The 23213-nt window shown below is 39.5% G+C and overlaps 1 protein-coding gene across 10 annotated transcripts in view; it reads right to left on the reverse strand.

Annotated features, from left to right (window-relative positions):
• Nucleotides 1-23213, reverse strand: part of magu (SPARC related modular calcium binding-like protein magu) — a 417174-nt gene that overhangs the window by 55912 nt on the left and 338049 nt on the right. For 6 of the 10 annotated variants that reach the window (XM_067156492.2, XM_067156498.2, XM_067156495.2 and 3 more), the window contains one exon: nt 8104-8175. The exons of the other annotated variants lie outside the window; for them this stretch is intronic. In XM_067156492.2, coding sequence (XP_067012593.2) covers nt 8104-8175 — 72 coding nt within the window. The remainder of the gene's footprint in view (nt 1-8103; nt 8176-23213) is intronic. 10 annotated transcript variants of the gene reach the window in all.

The following is a 23213-nucleotide window of genomic DNA, read 5'->3' on the forward strand; positions in this document are numbered from 1 at the left end:
CGGACAAGTCTGTCATGTGCAAACAACAGACATTGTTGGATGTCGAAATTGGACGGACGATATTCCCTCAAGTATTCCTAGCCATGTCCAACATTAAATTTAATATTATTTTGGGTGCAGACTTCCTAATGTCTTACCAAGCCATGATTGACATGCAGTCAAACTCCATTCAATTCAGGAAGGCGGATTTTTCCGAGACTGCCATGCTAAACCCATCAGATGTAAACGACCCATCTGCTTATTGCGGGGAAACAGACGCCTTATCTCCGAGGGAAACCGAAGACCATGAGGCCTCTGAGGAAATTTTAATGGCCATGGATAAAGTGTTAGAAGAAGGCGATAACGACATACACCCCTTCGACCTCATTTTTGAGAAGTCAAGGCAAGCCATGGGTACGGAAAAAGAACAGATTCAACTGCAGAATTTGCTACTGAAATATAAGAACTTGTTCGATTCCAAACCAGGTCTTATTCCCAACTTTCAATACTCACTTCTTGTGACAGACTGGCTACCCTTCAAGAAGAAGCCGTATCCGATACCGGAAAAATTTTACTCCAGAGTCGGCAAGATTATTGAAGAAATGGAGAGGGATGGAATCGTCATGAAAGCTAGCAGTCCATTCATTAACCCTTTAGTAGTCGTGTCTAAGCCAGACGGATCGCTGCGCGTGTGTTTAGACGCTCGATCCGTGAACGAAAAGCTAATTCCGGAGAATGATCAGCCTCCGACGATCAAAGACGTCATTAGAAAATTCAGGGGTATGAGATACTTCTCTTCTGTTGATTTTACGTCATCCTACTTTCATATTCTGCTTGAAGAAAAATCCAGGCTATTGACAGGCTTCATATACGACCAGCAAACCTATGTTTTCTGCAGGCTACCCTTCGGAATCCGTAACGCTGGCTGCGCGCTTATCCGAGCACTCGAAAGATGCCTAACCGACGAGGTTAAAGCCTTCACAACGAGGTATGTTGACGATCTCCTCCTAGCGAGTGAAACGTTAGAGGAACACCTCGTTAAATTGGAGAAACTCCTTAAGAACTTATCCGACGCTGGCTTCCACGTGAACCTGAAGAAGTCTCACTTTTGCAAGTCCGAAATTTTATTTCTGGGACACATCATAGACGGCGATGGCGTGAAACCCAACCCAGTCAAGATCGAAGCCATTAGTAATTTTCCTAAGCCTGTGAGAGTGAAACAGGTCCGGCAATTCTTGGGAATGGCCCAGTTCTTTTCGAACCACTGTCCTAACTACACTCAGACAGTTGCTCCATTGCAGGATCTCCTAAAGAAGGGCAATAGATGGAAGTGGAGCGCCGAATGTGACAAAGCCTTCACTAAGACGAAAGAAATGCTCGTAAACAACGTTAAGCTGGGATACCCTGACTTTACTAGGCCCTTTATTCTACAAACTGATGCCTCAAACATTGGGATAGGAGCTGTTCTTTTCCAAGAAGATAAGGAGAACCCTGAAAACAGGACATACTTGGCTTTCGTCAGCAGGAAGATAAGGAAGCACGAAAAACATTACTCCGTAACTGAACTGGAAATGTTATCCATAGTCTACGCTCTCAAATACTGGCAGAAATTAATTTACGGATTTCCCATCATTGTCAGGACTGACCATCGTGCATTAACTTTCATGCTAAAAACAACTATGGCTTCCGAACGAGTTTTCAGATGGACACTCTTTGTACAACAATTTAACCTCCAGTTAGAACATTGCTCCGGGAAGAACAACCTGTTAGCCGACTGCCTGAGTCGAAACCCTAATTCTGAAGTCGCAGAGATACATCAGATCACGTTAATTCAGGAAGACCACGAGTTCCTACGCAAACTTGGTTACCTTCGACAGGCACAGAAGCGGGACCCTAAGTTACGGCCTATCATTGACTGTCTCGAAGACAAACTTACCCCAAATGAGCCAGGATTTCGGAAAATAAAGAGACAAGCTAGAAATTTCCGTTATATCAATGGAACCCTGTATAAGTTCATTGACTCTGCTAGGACGAAACTACGAGCTGTTATACCGCCGAAGCTACGGGAACTTCTTACTTGGCACGTCCATCGAATTACAGGTCATGGTGGAGTAGATAAGACTGTTGCCACGATATTAGAAGCATTCACATGGGAAGGATTGAGAACCTTTGTAAATGATGTCGTCAGGACATGTGACACTTGTCAGAGAGTCAAACCAAGCTCTCATTTATTACAGCAAAGTCCCATTCCTATTTTGCCATCTGCTCCGAAAGAACTTTACGCAATGGACTTGTTCGGTCAGATTCCAACTTCTAAGCGAGGGAACCGTCATGTGGTTGTGACCATCGATGTGTTTTCCAAGTACGTGACGTTATATCCAATCCAGAAGGCCACCACTAAAGCCGTTCTGTGGAGAATCACCCGGAATATAATTCCTCACATGGGAAAGCCTCAGGCTATTCTAACAGACCACGGACCGCAATTCACCTCGGCCGAATTCAAACAAGCCATGACCCAACTGGGCATCAAACATGTACTAAATTCCGTGAGACATCCGTCTAGTAATCCAGCGGAACGTGTAATGCAAGAGCCGGCCAAGTTCTGTAGAATATTCTGCGGGAATGCTCATTGGAAATGGGTAGATGTACTTCCGATTATTATGGAATGTTCTAATGGCACTATTCACGAAGCTACCTCCCAAATTCCATCAGTGCTTCATTTTAATAATTACCCTGTGAGATCTTGGGATCACATCATTCAGTGTCCTGGAACCGTAAGACCTACTCCCCAGGAAAACATTGAGAAGGCAACGGAATCACTGAGACGCCACGCTGAGAGACGAAACCGAAGAGTTCAAGGGAGGAGATTTCACCGACCTCTCCGATTAAACGAATACGTATTATTGAGGAGACCTGCTGTGTCCGAGCCTACAAGCAAATTTTATGCTAAATTTGCACCCTTGTTTGTGGGACCCTACAAGATCATTAAAGTCTTTGGCAACAACTCCTATAAAATACAAAGTTTGGATAAATCTTACGAAGCTGTCCACAATGCCGCTAATTTAAGACTCTACCGAACATCTACACCACTAGCTGACACCGTGTAACCAACTGTTAAAAGGGAAAATAAGTTACTGAAGATAGAAATAAAACTTGAGGAACACCCTGTATGGAGAGACTAGGCTACTGGATGCTAGGAGCGGAACGAGGAACTCCGAGTCTCACACCTATCGCGAGCTCAACTGAGTTATTACCAGGTGATTCAACAACCAATTTTCCGGAACAATAGTAATGGACACTGTTATGTAATAATTTCATCTACAAACGAAATTATATTCCAACCAAGGGAGAGATGTCCCCGTGAAAATTGGCGATTTTACGAATGTTTTAACAAGTGGAAGGCAAAGATTTTATTGTCTGCTTGAAGCCGCAACACATCACTTGGGAACTTGTGGCGAGCCGTGAACGAGTTTTTTTTGTCGTTCAGAGGGGTGCGATACGTCACCGGCAGGACTGTGTCAAGGTTATAGCTAACCACGTGACTACCTTCGCACGCGCGACTCAGCTTGTTTCTGGAATAGTCTGCGCAAATTAAAGGTGATCATCAGCCAATTACCGTACTCGCTGAAGAACACGCCTCCTTGGGCTAATTAGATATAAAAGGCCTTGCTTCGAGTGAATCGCTCTCTTAATGCTTAATGCTCTTCGCTTTACGCTCTTCTTAATGCTTGTTTGCTGTGAGAGACATCACATCACCGGACCACGTGGAAGGAGAAATTTCAAGACAAGTCGACGCCCGTTCTACCAGAATTTAGTTTGATAATTAGTGAATTCTGTGGAATAAAAACGTCTAGGAGCCAAGTTAAGTGTGACAGTGTAGACGAACTGCTTATATTCTGCGTGTGCTTGTGCAAAATACTTAATTTTGTCATCTCAGTTACAGCTTGTGACCAGCAATCAACGAAGACGTCTTGGAATTGAAGATCTCAAGATGAAGAATTCCGCAACTACCAACATCATTTCATCGAGGGACATCCATCACAGAGCCTCCATGGATCTGTAAAAATGTAAGGCGTCTCTGGTAATTGGAAGAAGACTGGCCGGAGTATGCTGAAATAACTGACTGTCGACGGGAATCGAACTCTACAAAAACTTGAGTACCTTTTTAATTTAATTTATCTGTCCTATCTTCTGTATAACTAGAGATCTTTCTTCTTAAGTCGTAGATCTATCAGTTTGCTGTAGTTAGAAATATTTCATTTTCCTACTTCTTAAGGTGTCATGGTAGACTAGGTACGTGTGAATGAAATTTTGGAATCTATTAGAGTAGACATGTAGGTTGTCTTTGACTGACTTCCCATGCTTAAGGAGCTCTAGTTTAATAATCACTGACCACACGATAAATCTACTTTATTTGTAATATTGAAAGTTACCGGACGGAAAAGTTGCGTGTACATTTTGAGTGAATAGGGTCGAACCTAGTGTCTTTAAAATCACTTGTTGTTTTTATGATGAAGTCATCTAATTTTACGACATTCCAGGAGAATCAGTAGATGTAATAATCACTTAAATAATAATAATGTTGGTTAAAGATCGGGTAAAACAGAAGTAAACGCTCGTGAGCCATAAAACTACTGTAGAATTCCTAAATGTGAGATAGAACGTGCTCTGTTCATGAAGGGTCTGGAATATGGCCTATCCTGAGGGATATTCGTTGCATAATTGAGTAAATGATGAATTAGTGGTGATATTGATTTATTCTTGTGTATTTGGAGCGCAAGATAGATTATAATAGTGGAGCACGTGTTTGTGAGTGTATTTCACAGGTAGGAAGTAAAAATAATGCGAGTAAGGCTCACGCTTGCGGTAAATTCAACCTGTAGCCCACATGATGGTAGTGCTTATGGATTTTACTAGAATCTTCCATTATAATCTCATGAATTAGATGAACTTGCGCTAATATGTGAAATGTATTTCTATCAAGTGATACTCATGACTTCGATCACTAGCCACCATTAATGTAAGAGAATTTCTGTGCACGAATTATTTTTGCGAGACATTACGCGTCCCGACCATTGATAAAAATCATAACTAAAATTGCTAAGTCAGGATTCGTTGTAAATAGTGTACATAAAACGTGTTTCCCTAGTGTGAATGTGTGTGTAAATGTGTATATTTCTCTTGTGCCATGTTTATTTCATTTAATTTTGATCTGGTCGCGCACTCGCCGTGACGCGGATCACATTCATCGTTGTGTGTTGCCTTAAGAAATAATTTCATGCCCTTAAGGGAAAGTTTAATTAAATTAAGTCAAGGAAGACTAGGAAGGAATTTAATTTTTTATTTGCGAGATTTAAAAGGAAAGATCATCTCGTTACTTTGTAAAGGCACTCGATTTGTAACAAAATTTATTTAACTAGCTCACACGTTGGTAATGTAAATTTCTAAAAATCTGAAATACTTTAAGATTAATTTGAATAGAAATGAAATGCAAAGATTAAAGGTAGAAATTTGTCAGCCGCATGATTGCTTTGAAACATTGTAAAAATAAGTCATTAATAATTAATCAAAAATCATTACTCTGAAATATTAATGATGAACATTAGATAAATGATGCGGCGGAGAAGTAGTAAGAACACGATCGTGTTACAATGAAATAGGTTAACTGTATGACAAAATAATGATAATAGTAATAATAATAATCAAGATAATAATTAATTAATTTAAGTATTTTGGAAACAGCTTTTCTTTGCTACTGAAGTTCATGTTAGCGTCATTAACCATTATTAAATATTGTAAATGACTAATTCAGCTGTGTACATAGTAAAGACCACGTGTTGAGGCAACTTTAAATTGGTGAAACTTTGAACACATATTTATTTAGTTCTTTCAGTTAAATGTTTGGTTTAAAAAGGCAAGTGGCCTAATTACTCCTTTGGTTTCATTTACAGCACAGTAGAGCTGGAGATATGAACACAAGTCACTCTAGATCGAGGAGGAAACCCGATATTATGAAAGCTCTGTTATGTAAAAAGGAAATATTAGCAAGAATATTTTGTTGTTTAATTGCTTATGTGAATAAATGTCAGAGTGTTGTTTTAATATTTCTTTTTATCCTGCTTGGTCATCAATCCTTACAACCCTTAAATGCCTCTAGAAAGTGATAGCCAACGATCGAACGGTCCACCTTGGGACTCATCGCTCGATGGCTGGGCTTAGCTCGGGAAAAATGGGGGCAATATAGTAATAACCACCGCCAATAATTAATGTTCCCTTTCCAAAAATAGGATTGTTCTGACCTGATGGAAAGCGCCCATATTCAAAGATTTCAGACCAGATCGCAGTAATAATATTGCAGCTTATGGCCAAGTAAGAGATGGATTACAATAGAAGAACTTAAATTTTGTGACTGGACGATAATTCATGTGTCCAACCACACCTTTCAATAATAATAATAAGAAGAATTTAAATAGATTATATATTAGCCTATTCCGTGTGTGGATGTCCAATCCATAACAATGCTAGTATAGCACATTGGTATAATTTCCTGTGCACCGATCTCAATCTAACCCTCAAATAACTACCTATGTAATAAATACGTACCATACTTCAACGGGGATGCGAATATTACAGGTTATAAAGCAGATTTTGTAAGCGCACTTGTAGAATGGGCAATATTGACCAAAGATGTACCAGTCAGTAAGGCAACTCAGTGCACTGTAACGGCATTAATGGAGGAAATGAATGATTTCCCTTCAAGCAGAATAGATATTTTGAGACTTACGGCGCGGTGGATGGAAGTTTCAGAAAGTAGAGTGCGAAGAGATACTACTCAACATACTGCACAATGTGTTTTAAACTTACAAAACTAAGTTTCATGTTTTCTTAATTTCACTTTGTCTAGTTTCCCTCATCATACACCCTAAGGACTATCATGCTTAATATTTTCGTTTCTGTACCAAGCAAAGTGTCTTAAGTCCATTTTCAGCTAATTTCGTTTTAACACCATGTTATAATCACAAATCTGCGTTCTACTTTGAAACATATTGCACCAAGTCCAAAGCAGAACGTAAATTTTTCAACGTCTGTATTTCTCGACAACTTTATGCTAGTTTATATTGTAGTTTCAGATATGAGCTTGAAACCTTTCTAAGTCATCTAATATTTTAATAATATAATTTTATAATCTCAGATCATTTTTCGAAACTGTTTAGTGTTTTAAGGGAGAAGTGGATTCACGTTAGTGAAATTAAGTTTTTTCTCATCATTTTGCATCGGCCTATTTTGTTTTTCTTACAGGTTTACATCTATACGGCAGCATATCGACGGTACGCGAGCTATACCTTGTATACCACAATGCCCTTCCGATCTCTAAGACTGGTCACGCCTCCCTGCCACACATGGATATGCAGTCTATCAGAGCAACGTTCACTGTGTTCCTTTTCCTGTGCCAATCTGTAAAGGAAAATGAACCTTAAATGCATTATATTGTAGCAGTGCGTAAATACGTCATGAAAATGTGCATTGCCCCAGTACGGTACAAGGAGATTCATTTTCCTTTACATAATGGCAACTAACATTGTTCTGATGGACTGCATATGGCTGGGAGACGTGACCAGTCTTAAGAAAATAATGGCTAAGAAGAGCATTGTGGGATACGCGGCATTGCTTGCGCACCGTAGATGTATTGCATTTCGTGAGTCTTACCCTCATATACAGTAGATATTAATGTTTCTTGACCACAGTAGGCTAATTTATAGTTTTAGACATGAACTTGAAACGTTCACAAATAAACAAATTGAATAACTTCAGTTCTTCGTCTAACCTGAATTTTGGTTCAAGGATTAAGTGGATTCATTGTGTTGAAATGACATTTATTTACATAATTGTACATATTTTAAGTTTTCTTTACATACCTACTTCACGTCTATAAGGCTGCATGTATTTCAGAAGTACAGGTATGTTTCTTGACCACAGTAAGCTATCTTACAGTTTCACTTATAGGCAAATGACACCTTCATGAAGCAATCTGAAGGATGTAAGCAAGGAACTGTTCGACTAGCAAACCAAAAAGACACAACATGCACGAATAGCCCCACACCACACTACGCCACGCTCACTCACCCTCCGGTTCATCCATCTTGTCGGGGGTGTCATCCCCTAACCCGGGCTGGGAGGGCATGCTTCCCCGCAGTACTGGGAAACAAGACAAGGAAGCATGTCACTATTGCTGGGTCGGACAGCACACGACGACGTCATTCATCTGTTCCTCACTTCATGTCGTACTTCTCTAGTAGAACAGTATCATCTCAGCTAAAGATAGAATTTGATACCCGCTACCAGGATAATGATTAACTACAGAGAACAATATTAGGAAACTGTATATTAATACGTTGAAACCTATATGTAGTTGTTTGATTTCAACAGCCATTCTTTGTCTGATCTAGAATTAATTTTATTTTGGACTACTTGACCCAGCTAACAGAATAATGGTTTTTATTTTTCCCCCACTCGCTGACTCCAATGAACGAAAACAGTAATCTATTTATATAAAATAAAATGCCCTGACTGACTGACTGACTGACTGACTGACTGACTGACTGACTGACTGACTGACTGACTGATTGATCAACACCGAGACAAAGCTACAGCACACGAAGAAATGAAATTTTGAGAATACATGTATATCACAGTGTAGGTGCTCATTAAGGAAGGGTTTTTGGATATTCCGTCGCTAAGGGGGTAAAAAGGGGGATTAATTTTTTAAATGATTATATCTATATCTTAAAGACGTGAAAATTGGTATTTCGAATCTCCTTTAAAAATAAAGAAACACTTTTTATTTCTTAGGAAAGTCGACTTAAGTGGGGAAGTGAAAATAAGTGAAGAAGGAGTTGAATTCTGTTTACGAGGATACTTTTATCTCATAAACTTCACATGTTAAAAACGTGAAAATTAGTATTTGGAATCTCCTTTAAAAATAAAGATACACGTATTTATTTATTTTTCGACTTGAGACTCACTTGTAGAGTTCTATGTCGCATGTTCCAGAGTTAGCTCTGCCAGTAGCCTGGTTATTTTAGCCCCAAAAGGCAATGCCACAAACCTCGTTTACAAAGAGGTTCTGGGTACATGAAACTCAATTTTTCGGTGATTTTTTACACTTTAGGGATTTTTAGATAATGTCTTATTCCAGTACGGAGGAACGATTAGGCCTACTGTTATCGAATTACGAAAATCACGCGAGCAAAGCCGCGGGTAACAGCTAGTGTATATATATAATATGTCCTGACTACTAGACATAAATAAATAACATTTTGTGGGGAATACATTTATATTAAAGTGTAGGTGCTCACTAAGGAAGGACGCTTGGATATTCCGTCATTAAGGGGATGAAAAGGGGATGAATTGTTTTAATGAGTATATGTATATCTCTACAATTTAACAGTTTAAAAACGTGAAAACTGGTATTTGGAATCTGCTTTAAAAATAAAGAAACACGTATTTTTTTTATTTTCGGGAAATCCGTTGATGGGGGTAAACAGAAGTGAAAAGTATGCTTATATAGAGATTTGTATCTAAAAACTGAAGACGTTACAGGCGTGAAAATTGGTACATGGAATCCACTTTAAAAATAAAGAAATGCGATTTTTTTTCGGAAAATCCACTTAAGGAGGGGTGAATTTTTAAAATGGGTATACCTACAATAGATCTCAATAACTAAAGATGTTTCAGGCATGAAAACTGGTATTTGGAATCTCCTTTAATAACAAAGGAACGCGGTTTTTTTTTTGCTTTCGGAAAATCCACTTAAGGGGGAAGGAGGAAAGGAATGAATAAGGGGTTGCATTCTTTTTATGGGTATAATTATATCTCAAAACTGAAGAAGTTACAGATGTGAAAATTGGGATTTTGAATCTCCTTTAAAAATAAAGAAACACTTTTTTTCCGGATAATCCACCTGAAAAAGGGCTTGAATTATTTTTATGAGTTCATTATATCTCAAAAACGGAAATTGTTACAGATGTGGAAATTGGTTACCGGTATTTGGAATCTTCTTGAAAAATAAAGTAACACGTATTTATTTATTTATTTATTTATTTATTTATTTATTTATTTATTTATTTATTTATTTATTTATTTATTCGACTTGTGAGAGGACCGTTTCTCACACGGACAGTTATATGTCGTATGTTCCAGTAGCTGGGTCATCTTAGCCACAAAAGGCAATACCATAAACGTGGTTCACAAAGATGTAAACTTAGTAGTGACTTGTAGCATCAGTTTTCGTAATGTGAAACACTAAGCCGTGATGTTTACATATTTTATCTTATAGTGAACGAGGAACAACATTTTACGTCAGGTTTTAGAAGGCAAAATTCAAAACTATTTCCGTGGTTGACAACGCCACACTTAAGACTCAAAACTTTAAAAAGTGATCAAGACTCATTCAAATATTTGTTAATACGTTTCACCTTTGTTTTACAACTTGACCAACAAGTTTTTAACTTGTAAATAGTTTAGGAATGATTTCTTTTTAAGCACCATCACATTTTGTATTTTATCTAACCACTGTTATATCATTATGAAGGGTCCATAGTTTGTACTTCAACATTTGTATATCTTTGTTCATTTGTCCTATTTTAGCTGATGACGGTGTCCAAGACATCGAAACCGGTACCAAATAAATAATGTTGTGATTTTGAATTAGCAACATACTTTGTATTGAAAAAGGTGGATCAATTGCACCCTTCTTTATTGTATGTTAATCTCCATTCAATACGGACCAAAAATGAAGTTTTTAATATTAAATTTCGAAGTAAGTTAAAAACTTCTAAAAAACCATATTCTCTAAATCTCGAAGTTACGATAACTCGAAATAAAATTTAGCTCCCGAGGTGAATCGAGATATCGAGGTTCCACTGTAGTACATTATCAATCACTGGATTGATGAAATGCTAACGGAAAGCATTTTAAACATTTCCTGTAAGAAAGAGTTTTATGTGTTATGCTGGTACGTTTCTCTTGATTAATGTACTATGTGGAGAATGAGTTCTGACATGGAAATAAAGCGTTTCCCGACACATGCTCATATAACATAATCTTCTTCTATGTGTGAGAAATGCGTCGTCAAAGTTTGTCGTATGTCATTGTACTGTCCTAACTTTGTCGCAGCTTATCAGATCAGTCGGGCCATCTCGAATGTGAATTATTTATCGAATTAATATCATACAATGAAAAATTAGCAGTGTAAGACTCGTTAATTATTAAGAACACACCCCACAATACCTCTGTCAGTTCACTGTAAGTCTTACTTAGTCTATCTTACCTCTTGCCTCTTACCACGTTAGTTCTCCTTGGAGAACAAGACAGCCAGGAACAGATGAATGCGTCGTTTGTAACGGATGGAAGCATAACAGTTTATGCTCAGGATTAAAGCTATTTTAAATTGGAACCCGAAGAAATAAGGGAACGAAGAAAGGACAAGTGCTAACACATATTATGTGGAAACAATGTTGTTTAGGATAGGGATAAGGAAAGATAGGTTCTTGTAACAGGAAGTTTAAGGTTCACTGTACACAGCAATATTATATAAAAGCAATGTTTTACTTTTTTTTAAAGTTGTGATAAAGTTTAAATTAAATTATGAATTCCTGCTGCAGCATTTATCAAGGCAGTTAATATGTCTTAAATTAAAATGGATATGCACATATCTGTTACAGAAGCATTTTGAAAACACGAATTATAAAAATATACAGACTGTATGTACACATTTATCTTACAACATGCAAGTATGAAAAATCAATTATACGGGTAGTATCTGTTTGTTCTGAAATATTTGTTTGATTAATCTCATTTTATATCATTTAATGCCGCCTAATACACGCTAGTACAATCATGGTGGCGTAAACCTGCACGGGTACATTTCACCTTGTCTCATACAAATGAAACAGCACATGAATAATATGGTTTATACCAATATTTTTCTAAGAATTTAACTAAATATCATATCCTTGCATGTACACCAGAAATGAAAGGATCAGCTTAAAATAGAGAATTCTAAACTAATTTTGTCAAATATTTTCTTGTCAACATTCTATCAAAATTATCACGAAGATTTATGAATTGCTTTTTCAGAGTTTTGAACTTCGCAAATATAAACAGTTAAAGAAGGTAAAGACATTGACGTCACGGTAAACATTCAGGAACCGGAACGTCGCGAACAGGCTTGTTAAGATCCGACTGCCAGATGCGCGTAAACTGCACCAGTGATCATAGAGAGGAAAGATATCATACTCATAGTTTTAGTAACCATCAGTTGGTGCACATTGTTTCACGGGACGAAGAGAAGAAAGAATGAACAGATGACAAGCGTTACCTGACGCGATACACAAGAATTAATAGTGTGACAGAAAATTATGGCCCTAGTGTCTATTACAAATGATGTAAAAACCAACATTAAGATGACTTTGGCTACCTGTGCCATATAACACAAATTTAACAGGAAAGGATAATAAAGAAACCAATTTTTCCTTTGCTAAAATCAAACGATCATAAACATGTCTCCCGATCACGGCCATCCATCAAGGCTGCTAATTTCAGATGGCAGTTACTCTTTTCTTTCCTCCATCCACGTCTTTCGTGTATTCAACTTTAGCCTTTTTTGAAAACCCTGGCGGTCTTTTACTTTCCTCCTGAGTGGGTTGCGTTCCTTTATAGGCCTGTCTTCATAAGTGATCTCCATCTCCTGTAAGGTCCCTTTTCACCCTGAACCAAGTTGGCTGGATCTTCTTATCTTAAAAAAACATCGTGTTGGTTTCATTCTTAGCAAGTGGCTCCTCCTGCGCATGACATCAGAGATCTTCTGAACATGAGTATAAAACTCACGCTAACTTAATGTCGACGTCCATATTCATCTTCGTCTTTAATTGGGCCAAGAATTTTCCTTGGGGGCCGATGACCTAGATGTTAGGCTCCTTTAAACAACAATCATCATCATCATCATCATCAATTTTCCTTAAGAATTTTCTTTAATTCCCAATTTCTCTCTCAGGCCTTTTTCCACAGCAAGCCATTCCGCTGCATGCAAAACCTCCGGTCTTATGACAGTGCACTAATGTCTGAGTTTTGCGTTCAAGGATATGAAATTTTTGTTGGAAACGTCTTCGGTCAGTTGAAAAGCCATTTCCATTGTATTCATTCGCCACGCGAAAGCTTCCTTTTCAGATCCACTCACCAAGATATTTAAACTTATCTGTCTGTTTGATTGCCCCTTGGTTTACTTTCAGCTCTCTTGGTGCTGACTTGATGTTGGTTAAGAATTGAGTTTTCTCCAAAGAGATCTGGAGGCCGGTTTTTTCCGCCTTTGTCACGAGGTGGTTAATTTGCTTAAGCATGTCTATTATTATTATTATTATTATTATTATTATTATTATTATTATTATTATTGTTGTTGTTGTTATGTCCGGTTCCATGGATGAATGGTTAGCGTTCTGGCCTTTGGTGCAAGGGTTCTCGGGCTCGATAGCCGGCCAGGTCGGGGATTTTAACCTTCATTAGTTAATTCCGATGGCTCAGGGGCTGGGTGTATGAGCCGTCTTCATAATTACCGTAGAATTCATCATAGGTACAGGCCTCATCCTCATAGACGCGCAGGTCACCCATATGGAGTCAACTCCAAAGATCTGCACCAGGCCTCTTCGTAAGTCACACGCCCTTGTTACTATTATTATTATTATTATTATTATTATTATTATTATTATTATTATTATTCATATGAATAACCAATGAATGAAACAATGAAGAAATCTAAATTCGAAGACACGACGAATTTTCAAGCCCGAAATTGTATAAGTGTTTCTTTATCTATTTTCTTGGTCTAGAGTAATCATGTAAACATATTCTTTTCGCCAGGGACTTTATTAGGAAGTTTACTTTAGAATCCCATTACCTAGTTTTCCCTTACCGTAATTCTACTGGTAACTGGAATATTTGTTTAACTAGCTCGAGTTCAAATCCTGTAAATGAAAGTTTGTATTTGATGTCTTAAAAAATGTGATCGGTTCTGAATAAGAAGAGGGTTAAACATTTTGCCCCTCGAAGGTAGTTAGTTGGCAATGGTAATTGAGGTGGGGGTGGGGGGAACTGTTCATGAATGTACTGTTTGAAATCACGACGTGGAGAAACAGTTACATTTTAGGAGTTTATTTAACAGCAACACGTTATTTTTATATCCGTTACGAATAGTAACCGTGAAAAAATAACTGCTACGTTATTTTTCACCCTTCTGTAGAGGGTAAATGCATGGCATTTTTCTTACCTCCCGTAGCATTAAGAAAAAAACCCGGTAATAATTTTTCGTTACGAAAAGTAACAGTAACATGCCATTTTTATATTCGTTACAAATTACGTAACAGCGACAAAATAACTGCTACTTTTTCACCCATTCTTAGTGCTTGGCATTTTTCTAACTTCCGGTAGTTGTTTTTCGTTACGAGAAGTACCAGGAATAGATTATGTGCACATTCGTTACAAATTGTAACAGTTACAAATGACGTAACCGTGACACAAGGACTGCAACGTATTTTTCACCCATCCCTAGTGAGTAAATGCATGACATTTTTCTAACCTCCCGTAGTATTAATGTGAAACAAAAGTTATTTTTCATCACAACAGTAACACATTATTTTTATATTCGTTACAAATTGTAACAGTTACAAATTAAGTAACCGTGGCAAAATAACAGCTACGTTATTTTTCAGCTATCCGTTACTGGTAAAAGCCTAGGAAAGACATGATATCGGCGATACCGTAAAGCAAACAACATACGTTCGTTTTAAGACATATTCATCAAGAGCTGTTACATTTTGTACGATAGCGTGACGCAGTATCGAAACTCGGTTAACACCACCGTAACTACCCTCTCGCCCTTTGGATGTGACCTCTTCAAACTATTCACTCTTTGATCTCTCCTTTTCAGGGCCATTAACAGATTGAAATATTTAAAAAAGCGGATCATCAAGAGAACTCTCTTTCCTTATCTTAACATTAAGTTACTCCATCAAGCTTAGTGCCGAATGCAGTTAATAATACTTTAATAAGTTATTTTATGAGTCGATGTTGTAGTTAAATAGTGACAAACATTTCGCTTTCTCTCCGTTTTTCATGTAATCCGATCGCAGTAAGGCTCAGCGTGGAGGTATCATTGTGTAACATTTTTCCTTTCAGGGGTCACCTGTACCTTTCCTTATAACTATGCACTATCAGTGGACGGGAATCAGAGACCTCTATTTATACCAATTAATTTTTTTTTCGTAAACATCCCTTCAGTTATTACACAATGTATGAGACGCTGGTGTGTCGCAATATTGTCCCACAGAAATCCTTCAACGACACGATACTCAGATGCCACTCGTAAGGAAGTTCAGGTTTTCATTACAAAGCCGTAGATGTAAGTGATTCTCAATAGATTAAATGTATTTCTGGGAGTGATCACAATAAACGTTGGAAAGGCTAAAAACATAATACCGTGCTGTAAATCTAACAAGTTCTACAACACATTTCTTGCAAATTATATCACGAAAGCTATAATAAAAATGTATCTGTAGAATTTTTCCAAATGATTTACACCCTTACTTGAAAGCTATAAACAAAAAAATTGAAGTGCCAAAGGCAAAGAAAAAACATGGAAAATACATCCCTTAGGAATATACTGTTGATAATCAAATGCAGGCTACTTTCTACAATCATTCAGAAAGTTTTGTTTCAACTTGTTTTACATCGCACCGATACAGATAGGTCTTATGGCAACGGTGGAGTAGGAAAGGCCTAGGAATGGGAAGGAAGCGGCCGTTGCTTCATCTAAGATACAGCCCAAACATTTGCCTGGTGTGAACATAACAAACCACGGAAAATCATCTTTAGGGCTGAAGACAGTGTGGTTCGAACTCACTATCTCCCGGATGCGAGCTCAAAGCTGCGCGCCCCTAACCGCACGGCCAACTCGTCCGGTCATTCAGAAATATTAAGTATGCAATGCTGTGCAGGAGGGTGCGGGGCAAAGGGATACACCCTGTGGTTGGGGGTTGGAGAATACGACCACGGTATCCCCTGCCTGTCGTAAGAGGCAACTAAAAGGGGCCCCAAAGGGCTCTTAACTTAAGAGCATTGGTTGGCAAGAACGGGACCCTTAGCTGAGTCCTGGCATTGCTTCCACTTACTTGTGCCAGGCTCCTCACTTTCATCTATCCTATCCGACCTCCCTTGGTCAACTCTTGTTCTTTTCCGACCCCTTTCTGTATTATATATGGAGGCCCACGGAGTCTTTCATTTTTACGCCCTTCGAGGCTCTTGTCTTTCTTTGGCCGATACCTTCATTTTTCGAAGTGTCGGATCCCTTCCGTTTTTTCCCTCTGGTAATGTTAATAGAGGATGGTTGCCCAGTTGTACTTCCTCCTCAAAAATGATGCCAAAGTGCCTTCTGGGAAACTCCAGATGATCATAAATATGTTTTTTAACAAATGAAAAACTGAGAATTTGCATCTAACGAATTGTTTTCGAGAAACATCTGTGTGGAATTTGGAGTCGACAAGTCTAGGATTCAGTGCATGGAAAGAGGGAAACTGACTCAGGGCCTATGAAACCACCACAAATGAAATAACCATTTATCTAGAGTATGATGAGATGAGGCTTTGATAAAATATTCTTCTGGAGTATATGTCTCTTAAGTCTTGGCCACACATCAGTACTTCACATCACAGCCTGCAAGATCACACCGACCATCTGTACTCTAACGCCCCTCTCTGATAATATGTCTCTCAGTCATGGCCATCCATCAGTACTTTCCATCACAGCCTGCAAGATCACATCGACCATCTGTACTCTTAACGCCCTGCCTTGATAATGTCTCTCAGTCATGGCCATCCATCAATACTTCACATCACAGCCTGCGCGGTTGCTAGGTAACATCGCGTCACACACTTTGTATCAATAATTCCATGACGCAACATTTCAGATGAACTCCAGCCATAAGATATATATATATATATATATATATATATATATATATATATATATATATATTATGTCAGCAATAATCATCACCACTTCTCGACTTTGGAGCGTGGGTTTTATTTGTCTCTTGACTTTCAACTTTCCTGTCTCACCTCTGTTTTCTTTTATGTTTACGAGACCTAGCGAGTCTTTCCTTGAACCCTCATTTTTCAAAGGATCGGACCTCTCATTAGTGTTAATAGATGGCTGCCCAATTTTACTTCGACTGAAAACAATAATCACCACCACCACCACCACCAGATAATGACGCTCAGGAAAAATACCACAAGTTCACTTATGAGCCACAATGATAACATTACCAAAAGTGAAAACAGATTTTAGATATCTTTAAGGTTTTATGAGGTACTAGAGAAGAACATTTTAACTGCCTAACCCTGAATGTATTCAGAAGCATTCTTGAAGAGAGGTAACAGCAGGTTATCGCCGTAAATGGCCGGAGAATAAATAACACTAGGAACGCTGATGACAACGGTTCTTTTTGCAGAGAACAAGAAGAAACATCTTGCAACATGTCAGTTGTGTAATAACAAATATGGATTCCAGATAAACTGCTCGATGAACAAGTACAAGATGTTCATACATGACGATCTGATACTGGGCGGGCAAAACACTGAGAATGTTGTTTTTATCAACGACACAGTTGATCGTGGACAGAGCAGATGCTGTTGGGTATTACTGTCAGCGCCGTATTCTCACAGGGTATACTCTAATTCCGGATGCCAGACCATGCTGGCTACAGCTAGTTATAACAAACTTCCTTTAGTCATACAGAAGACATTTTATTATGACAAAGATGGCATCTATATTTGAATGCACTAGCTTGAAAATCTTAATTTGTTTACACCGTAGTTTTCTACTGGACCTACTTCCAATTTTTTTTTTTTAATCCAAAGTGTCTCTTTTGATTTGCGATCACATTTTCCACCGAAACTAACTCTTCAATTGGTGTATGTTGCAGTAGGCCTACGGTGGTTTTGCAGCCACGTCTTCAAACATTTCTCAGGATTAAATCTGTCAACTGGTGAGACTTTTGAACGCAAGAACTTAAGGCTGGAGACGTAAGCAACAAACAGTTGGTAACCTTAATAAGTGATGACTAATAATATTATTCATCAAGCCAGTGGCGGCTCGTGAAAAAATCGTCCTACGTGCTACAAAAAACAAGCTAAATACGCTGTTTTAAATCTGCATATTGCCATGATGAACAACGCATACTTCAAACTTGGTAATAATAATAATAATAATAATAATAATAATAATAATAATAATAATAATAATACAACTTTTCTCACAATTTATAAATCAGAACAAACAAAAACAACATTAATTTGGAAGCAGATGAATTCTTCGACAACTGTCTACGAGATAAATAATTCATTCGAGAAATATTGCTTTTACTAACCTAATGGCGCAACTTACATCAGTGCAAATAGAATCGTGGGAATATAGATCCCCACTAAGAACACTAATTTAATTTCACTTTATATACACTGCAGTGGATAAATAATTTGATAAATCTCCGTATAAACTTGAGCACTAACACAATGACAGAAAAAACACGCACCAGTAATATAACCGCGAGATTAAAAACTGCACAAAGCAACTGAAAGAGCTGCCAACTGATTCATTGAGACCTCCCCTATTACCAGAGTAAATGTCCGGCTCCATGGCTAAATGGTTAGCGCGCTGGCCTTTGGTCACAGGGATCCCGGGTTCAATTCCCAGCTGGGTCTGGAATTTTAACCATCATTGGGTGTATGTGTTGTCTTCATCATCATTTCATCCTCATCACGACTCGCAGGTCGCCTACGGGAGTCAAATCAAAAGACCTGCATCTGGCGAGTCGAACATGTCCTCGGATACTTCCGGCACTAAAAGCCATACGCTATTTCATTTCACCAGAGTAAATTACATTGTAATGCGGGATCACATTTAGGGTCACTCAAAGATTCTTTGACTCACCTACGAATTCCTTATTTTTGACACAAAAGGAAGATGGATATTTTAATAAGCATGTGTGAGATAGATTGCCTCCGCTTACGCTTTACTTTCGAGCCCAGACGATGCTACTCTCTAGTGGCAGACTCGCTTACCACGTTCAACATCACACGGCCGACTTGATGCGTCGCTCTAGCTAGCTAAGGAGCGCAGCGAGGGATCCAGTCGGCCGTGAACATCAAGGTAGCAGGAGACATCGAGAGGAAGTAACTATAGACGGGATCAGTGAAAGTTGATCCCGGTTTATGGTATACTCCGCCGGCTAGGGGGAGTGTTGCAAGCTTGGCTGCGCCTGCGTATTGCTTCCTCCAGGCTACAGGCAAGGGCTCACTTCACATGAGCACGAGCCTTGTTCCCCGGGAGAACGGCGCTAGGTGTTCGACAGATCTCGTCCTGATTTTCACAAAACACAAATTCATATCGTACTCAAAACGAAAAGGCACCAGGATAATTTTACTGTACATAAATAATATTCCTTACAGTTTCAAGCTACGTGCTGGAGCCCGGTAGCACGTACTGACCGGCCGCCACTGCATCAAGCTGAACCTTCGATGTTCGCTATTACGGGCGTAGGTGGTGAGTTTCACTGACAGAATGACGAATTTAAAAAAAAAAGTAGAATGTATACCCAAGAAATCGGAAGGCACACTCTAAATGAGTGCAGTTAAGGAGAAGGCAAACGGCGTATACCCGCGTGTAGCCTCGACTACAGCCCTGGTTCTTCTTCTTCTTCTTCTTCTTCTTCTTCTTCTTCTTCTTCTTCTTCTTCTTCTTCTTCTTCTTCTTCTTGGTTCGAATGGGCTTACTCTGGACCACACTTGTTCAACTGTTGGACTTTGAACTTTGCCCAGTACTGACGCATTCTCTGCCGGTGTAACTTCTTTCTTTCATCTGCCCAGCGGGTACCTCTCTTCCGAGGTTTCTTCTGAAATCCATGGACTTCTTTCAGGGTACGTCATACAGACCGTCTATCTTGAGGATCTGATATTCCTAGTCCTTAATGTCCTTCTCAGTTTCTGTCAGCCAAATGGTAGGAATCTTCTTGTTCTGCCAGAAGATGAGCAGGCGATTGGTCAGCCTTTAGGGAGGCAGTCTTACTATATGGTCATAGAAAGCTACTCTCCTTTTCCTAGCACAATCAGGGAGTCTCTCTATATGTTTGCAGAGCACGGAAGTGTGCTGTCTACGGACTTCGTCATCTTCCTTTACCTGAGAATTCTCCTCTCTCTCTCTAACTTCCAGTTTCTCCATCAGACCTCTTCGGTTCAATCAAAGACACTCCATGACATACAGAGCTTCTGGTCGTATGACTGACGTCTAGTGCTGGATTAGAATGTGTGTGTGTGTGGGGGGGGGGGAAATGTGTAGGTAAGCAATGAGATGTGGGTGCATCGAAAGTTGCTGAGGATTACTTGGATGGATCGGATACGAACCGATGAAAAATTCTTACGAATCTGCTTAACATCAAGAGAAGAATGGCGGAATGACAAGATGTTATTTAAGAAAAAATAATTGGAAAATCGTATTCGCGATGATGGAAGGATTGCATGTAGAATATGGAAGGGTTAATTTGGAGCAGCAGTGTACAGAGTGTACAATGCCATGGGTGTTGCGGATCCTGGGATACATCCACGGTACCTTTGTCTGTCGTACAGAGGACTAAAGGGGGAGTGGTGGTGGTGATTATTGTTTTAAGAGGAAGTACAACTAGGCAACGAGAGTTGACCAAGGGAGATCTGACAGGATAGATGAAACTGAGGAGCCTGGCACAAGTAAGTGGAAGAAATGCCAGGACTCAGTTAAGGGGCCCGTGGTCGCCAACCCACGCTCCCAAGTCAAGAGCCCCTGGGGCCCTTTTAGTCGCCTCTTACGACAAGTAGGGGATACTGTGGATGGATTCTACCTTTCCCATCCCCACGGGGGAATTAAAGGGGGACCCTACGGGCTCTCAAATTCGGAGCGTGGGCTAGCGACCACAGAGTCACTAGCTCTTCAATTTTATATCTGACCTCCCTTGAGCAATACTCATTCTCTTCCGACGCCTACGGTATTGGGTTAGCGACGCCCTTTGTGGCCCTCATTTTTCTTTTGCCGATACCTTCAACTTTCTAAGTGTCGGATCTCTTCCTAGTAGTACTTCCTCTGAAAACAATAATCACCACCATCCCCATCACCTGTACCCTCAGAGGTGCAAAACTGTGATCAGGGAGAGGTGGTTAAGGGCCCCAACTGAGTCTGGCATTATATTTATTTACAGTCCTAATAAGAAAAGAAGCGTTCTGACAGCTAGTGCGGGGAGGGTCTGTACACTGACTGCCTGGCTGGACTGAAGGGAGTAGGGATATGGTTGCCATGGAGATGTTCCTGTTGCCCGCCTGGAGTTGCCAAACCTTTCACTTCTCAGTCAGATCTTGTCGCACGCTACAACAGAATACAGCGATCTGAACGAACACGAGAGTGAGAAAGAGGAATGTAGGAATGCGGCAACACCGCGCAACGACACTACAGTAGGCCCTTCCTCTTGTGCGAACTGTCAAAATACTTCTTTCAATATTAGAACTACACTTGCACCGCACTCATCACTTACATTTTCCCTATCCAAACTTCTTAGATTCACTTTTACTTCGACATCGAGCTCGGTAGCTGCAGTCGCGTAAGCGCGGCCAGTATCCAGTATTCGGGAGATAGAAGGTTCGACCCCCACAGTCGGCAGCCCTGAAGATGGTTTTCCGTGGTTTCCCACATTCACACCAGGCAAATGCCTTAATTAACGCCACGGCCGCTTCCTTCCCACTCCTAGCACTTTCCTATCCCATCGTCGCCATAAGACCTATTTGTGTCGGTACGACGTAAAACTTGAAAGAAAGAAAAACACAAAACACTTTTACTTTGTTCTGACTTGGATAGTTTTATGTGTCCGAGGCCTATAAATGGCCTTTGATTTTCACGTTCTCTGTCCAGCCGATGCTTTGAATCCTCGATAGGTTAGACGTCTTTTCTCCTGCGATTTGTCTTCATCATCATTTTTCAGTTCCCCTTGTCCATCTCCTAACACGTTGGGCTATTGATGGTACTTCTCCACCATTGCCTCTCCTACCACTCCTCTTCAGTAATACTTCATTCCAGTCTTCTTTTTCTTATGCTGTTCTTGACAGAGTCTACCCTTCTTGCTCTTGGCTTCCCTCTTGCCCTCTTTCCTTCTACCTTAGCCTCCAACACTTCTTTGGGTACCCTTCCCTCCTAACATGTCCAAACCATCTCAATTTATTTTTCTCCATCCTATCAGTTACTTTTACTACCCCTATCTCTTTTCTGACCTCAACATTTCTTACTGTGTCTCTCCTTGTCTTCCCTCAGGAACTTCATCTCACTGGCCTGAATTTTACTCTCATCTCATCTCTTGCTGTCTCATAGTACATCTTGTACATTATCTCTTTACAGTTCATAGGAACTTCCCTGTTCCACACCACGTTCCTTATATTCTGGTGGAACATATTTTCCACTTGTACCCTTCTGCCGATCCCCTTCTCCAACTTTTCAGCCTGCAATATTTCACTTCACAACTATTTGAAGCATTCAACAACCTGACACTAACGCTTCCTTTACCTTCTCTTTCTCGTCTTGTCTTCGCCAGTGTTTTAGCTCTTCTCCACGCTGATGTTCACACCATACTTCTCAATATTGTCATTTAAAGCCTCTAGTTGGATTTACAGGTCTGCACTGTTAACTCCCCAGATCACTATGTCATCCCCAAACAGTATTTGTATATCCCTTCTATATATTGCCTTTAGAATTTCATCCATAACCATTAATATAATTGGAGTCAATACACTTTCCAGTCTTAGTCCAGTTTGGTTTCTGCTTCATAACTGTTCATAGGAAAGGTGAGCATGAGTGATGGTATATATCAGCGATTTGTCTTATGAAAGAATCACCACCATCTACTTTATCCTCTGGTCTAAACCTTGGCCTCTTAACTGCTACGCGACTGTATTAATGACTCAAATGAACAGAAGAAGCAAACAAAAATACATTTCCCAGAGGTGGAAAATAACAGATGTCGGGTGCACTTTACAGTTTGGTTACATTGACGTTAAGGCGTGCCGTAATGTTTGCTATTTTCTTGCAGAATACACCCACTGCCGATACAAATAGCTACATTA

This window comes from Anabrus simplex, chromosome 12 (genome assembly GCF_040414725.1).
Source record: "Anabrus simplex isolate iqAnaSimp1 chromosome 12, ASM4041472v1, whole genome shotgun sequence".
NCBI classification, from domain to species: domain Eukaryota; kingdom Metazoa; phylum Arthropoda; class Insecta; order Orthoptera; family Tettigoniidae; genus Anabrus; species Anabrus simplex.